At 61.4% G+C, this 3,444-nt stretch overlaps 1 protein-coding gene across 1 annotated transcript; it reads right to left on the reverse strand.

Annotated features, from left to right (window-relative positions):
- Positions 1 to 28: 28 nt before the first annotated feature.
- FDPS (farnesyl diphosphate synthase) lies at positions 29 to 3,130 on the reverse strand. Its single transcript, XM_025212663.1, has 8 exons — positions 2,990 to 3,130; positions 2,728 to 2,808; positions 1,840 to 1,962; positions 1,486 to 1,574; positions 1,127 to 1,199; positions 836 to 913; positions 615 to 749; positions 29 to 402 (listed from the first exon to the last, which is right to left on the reverse strand). Exons 1-8 carry the CDS (start codon positions 3,056 to 3,058, stop codon positions 202 to 204), a joined length of 849 nt encoding a protein of 282 aa, XP_025068448.1. The 5' UTR covers positions 3,059 to 3,130; the 3' UTR covers positions 29 to 201.
- Between the last annotated feature and the right edge of the window lie 314 nt (positions 3,131 to 3,444).

A 3,444-nucleotide genomic window follows, 5' to 3' on the forward strand; every position in this document is an offset into this window, starting at 1 on the left:
CCCCGCCCCGGTCAGCACAGACAGCAGCTGCAATAATTTAGCTTTATTGGTACAAACGGTTCAGAGCTCTACCTGCCCCTCCTCTCCTCCCGGGCAGCAAGGGTCTGCCCCTTCCCCCTAGCCCCCTGCACTGCCAGGGACCAGAGAAGGGGAGGGGGTAAGGTTGGAATGCTCTTCAGAGCCAGTCCCAGTCAGCCCCCATCACTTCTGGCGCTTGTAGATGATATGAGCCAGGTCCAGGAAGATCTCCTTGGGGAGGCAGTGGGTGTGCGCCTCAATCAGCTGCTGCAGGTGCTGAAAGCTACTGTCCTCGTACTCCTGGTAGACAGCCCTCAGACCCAGAGCTTCATACAGCTCCTTGACCCTAGCCACCTTCTCTAGCTCCTTCTGCCCATAGTTCTCCTGGAAGCAAAAAACAAGGTCAGACATGAGCTTGAAGTCCAACACAGGCCGCACACCTCCTACTCCCAGCCCCTGGTGTTAAGGCCCAACCTGGCCACCCTGTGCACAGGGAGCTTCCCCCATAACCATTAGTAAGCCAGGCAGCAACCCCCACTCCCCCTGCCACAGGCCATCAGTAGGGGGGCAGGGTCTTAATCTCCCAGTAAGAATACCTCGAGGAGCTGCCTCTGCTCTGGAGAGGCCCGGTGCAGGCACTCTACCACCAGCCAGCTGCACTTGTTGTCCTGGATGTCAGTGCCAATCTTACCCGTCAAGCTTGGATCCCCAAAGCAATCAAGGAAGTCATCCTGTGGGCAGACAGAGCCTACTGTGCTGTGACCTTCCAGAGTACAGGGTCTCATGAGCACCTATGGGAGAAGAAGGGGCCTCTTACCTGGATCTGGAAGAACTCCCCCATCTCCAGCAGGATGGCCTTTGCATTGGCATGCTCCTCCTCACTCTCTATGCCAGCCTGCAAGGAGAGAAGAGAATGGAGATGTCTCAGCCCCTAGCCCAGACCCTTCACCACCCTGGTCCTCTGCTGCACATACCCCGCCCCATCCCCTCAGCCAGCAGAGCCTACCCCAACCCCCCCAGACATGCGCACCACCACACTCCCTCCCACAGCAGAGTTGCCTAACCAGCCATGCCAGCCAGCAGCATGCGGGCAGCAGAGGACACTCACCATGTACATGGCAGCAGCGACAGGCAGGTAGAAAGAGTAGAAAGCCGTCTTGTATTTAACAATTGCCTTGTACCTGCCAGACAGGAGCTGCACTCAGTGACAGAGGCCCACAGGGTGCCAGGAGCACCTTGCAGACACTGGAGCCGCTTCCCAGGGACAACTGGCTACAGCATTGCCCCAGAGATGTCAAAGCCTCTGGCTTGTAAAGACAGCAGCCAGGGGGGAGCAGCCCAGAGAAGCTCCCTGCTACCCCTCAGCTACACAGAGGTGCCCTGCAGGGCAATGTGGCACCTTGAGCCACAATTGCCCCCGTCACTGCACCTGCCCCCAGATGGCAGGCTTTACGCACTAGGCCTCACCTCTGCTCAGTGAAGCGGGCCAGGTCCACTTGGGTAGGGGGAGCTGTGATGAGGTCCAGAGCCTGTCCCAGCTCCGTCTGGTAGCTGGTCTGAGGAGGAAGAAGATGTGAGGTCCCAGCCCCACTACATGCTGCTCACGTGGCCCTGAAGGCCCCATCCCTAGACACTCAGAGACTATCCAGGGGAACAAGCAGCTGCCACCACGCAGCATGGGGCTTGCACCTCCCAGCAGGCATGTGGCAGCTCTCCGACAGTGACCTGCAGACCCGAGTGAGGTCAGACGTGCCCAAGGGGAGCTGATTCGCGGCAATCAGGGTGCAGAGAGGAAAATGGGAGCAAAGGGGCCAGCCCCACCTGCAGGAAGAGCTCCAGCAAGTGCAGGTAGTAGGGCTGCCCCCGGCAATATTTCTTCAGCAGCCGGTAGATGGAGGATTCAAGAAGGAAGGAGTCATTCACAGCATCCAAACCAATCCCCTCCTGCAATAGAAGGCCCAGGACAGGTTAGAGCCAGCCCTCTTCCAGGCTCCATGCTTCAGTCCTCCCCTACACACACCACAAGGCAAGCCAGCAGCACTGAGAGTTCAAGCTACAAGGCTCAAGCTTTGGGCAAAACACCCAAATCCATCAGAATAACAATTCCCAATGGGTGCCATGAGGGGTGACAGCACCAAAGGAGAATCTGTCGGCGTCAGCATGGGGAGCCCCATGAGGCAGAAATTTGGTGGTGTAGAAACTGTGATAGTTAACACTGCTGCCAAAAACGTCCCAGCTCTGCGTGATAGGACCCAGCCACGAGATGAAAGGGGTGGGCAGGCCCATGCGTGTAGACAGCCCGAACACACCGCACCCCTTCTCCAGGGTCAGGAGGCAGCGCACGGCCCCTTTTAATCCAGACATGCCGTGGGAATCGGAAGCGCAGGGAACACCGATTCAGAACGTGGACAAGAACATCACGGGAGAACAAGAACAGGGTAAACTGCTGCAGCAAGGCAGGATAGTACATCCCAAGGCAGCACGTGCCCGGGAAGGGCTGGGGCAAATGTTGCAACTGCACGAGAGCACGAATTGGCAAAGAAATGTGAAGCAAGAGCACCTCATGTGGGCGAGCAGTGACTGGAAAAGCACTTCGATGGCACAGAGCCCCGCACTGCCCAGGGGACGCACGAGGTGCCTGAACTGCTGTGGCAGGACCTGGAAGCACCGATGCCCAGTGCTGTCACCCCCTGCCCCGGCCCCCCGTACCTTCTTATACCAGCAGGGCTGGCCCCGGCGGGTGAGGGACGAGTCCATGATATCATCCGCCACCAGGAAAAAAGCCTGGAGCTGAAACAAGAACAAGTCCTTCTCGTACCACACCGGGACTCAGCGGTTGAGGCCCACGTCCCCCCAGGCAGCGAGGGCTGCGCCAGCCTCCTGGTGGGGAGCCCGACGGGGTCCACGGTGCCCCCCGGCCCTTCGGGAGCCTGCTCCCCCCCGCACCCGAGACCCCCAAGCCCGGCCTCACCAGCTCGATGCACCAGCCGACCGCCAGCGCGCGCTGGACGCTGTCCGGGCCCTGCTGCTCCGGCTGCATGAGGCGTCGGAAGGCGGCCAGCACGGTCAGGCCCCGCGTGTGCTTCCCGCCCGGGCTGTTGTACTCCAGCACCTGCGGGGACAAGCGCGCGGCTCCGCTGACACCGGCCCGGCCCCACCCGGCCCGGGCTCCCCGCGGGGCCGAGCACAGCCTCTCCCCCCTCAGCCTACGCTGTCCGGGCCCTGCTGCTCCGGCTGCATGAGGCGTCGGAAGGCGGCCAGCACGGTCAGGCCCCGCGTGTGCTTCCCGCCCGGGCTGTTGTACTCCAGCACCTGCGGGGACAAGCGCGCGGCTCCGCTGACACCGGCCCGGCCCCACCCGGCCCGGGCTCCCCGCGGGGCCGAGCACAGCCTCTCCCCCCTCAGCCTACTCCCCCGCTCACCTCC

The sequence above is a fragment of the Alligator sinensis genome, unplaced genomic scaffold, assembly GCF_000455745.1.
Source record: "Alligator sinensis unplaced genomic scaffold, ASM45574v1 scaffold1165_1, whole genome shotgun sequence".
Lineage (NCBI taxonomy): Eukaryota > Metazoa > Chordata > Crocodylia > Alligatoridae > Alligator > Alligator sinensis.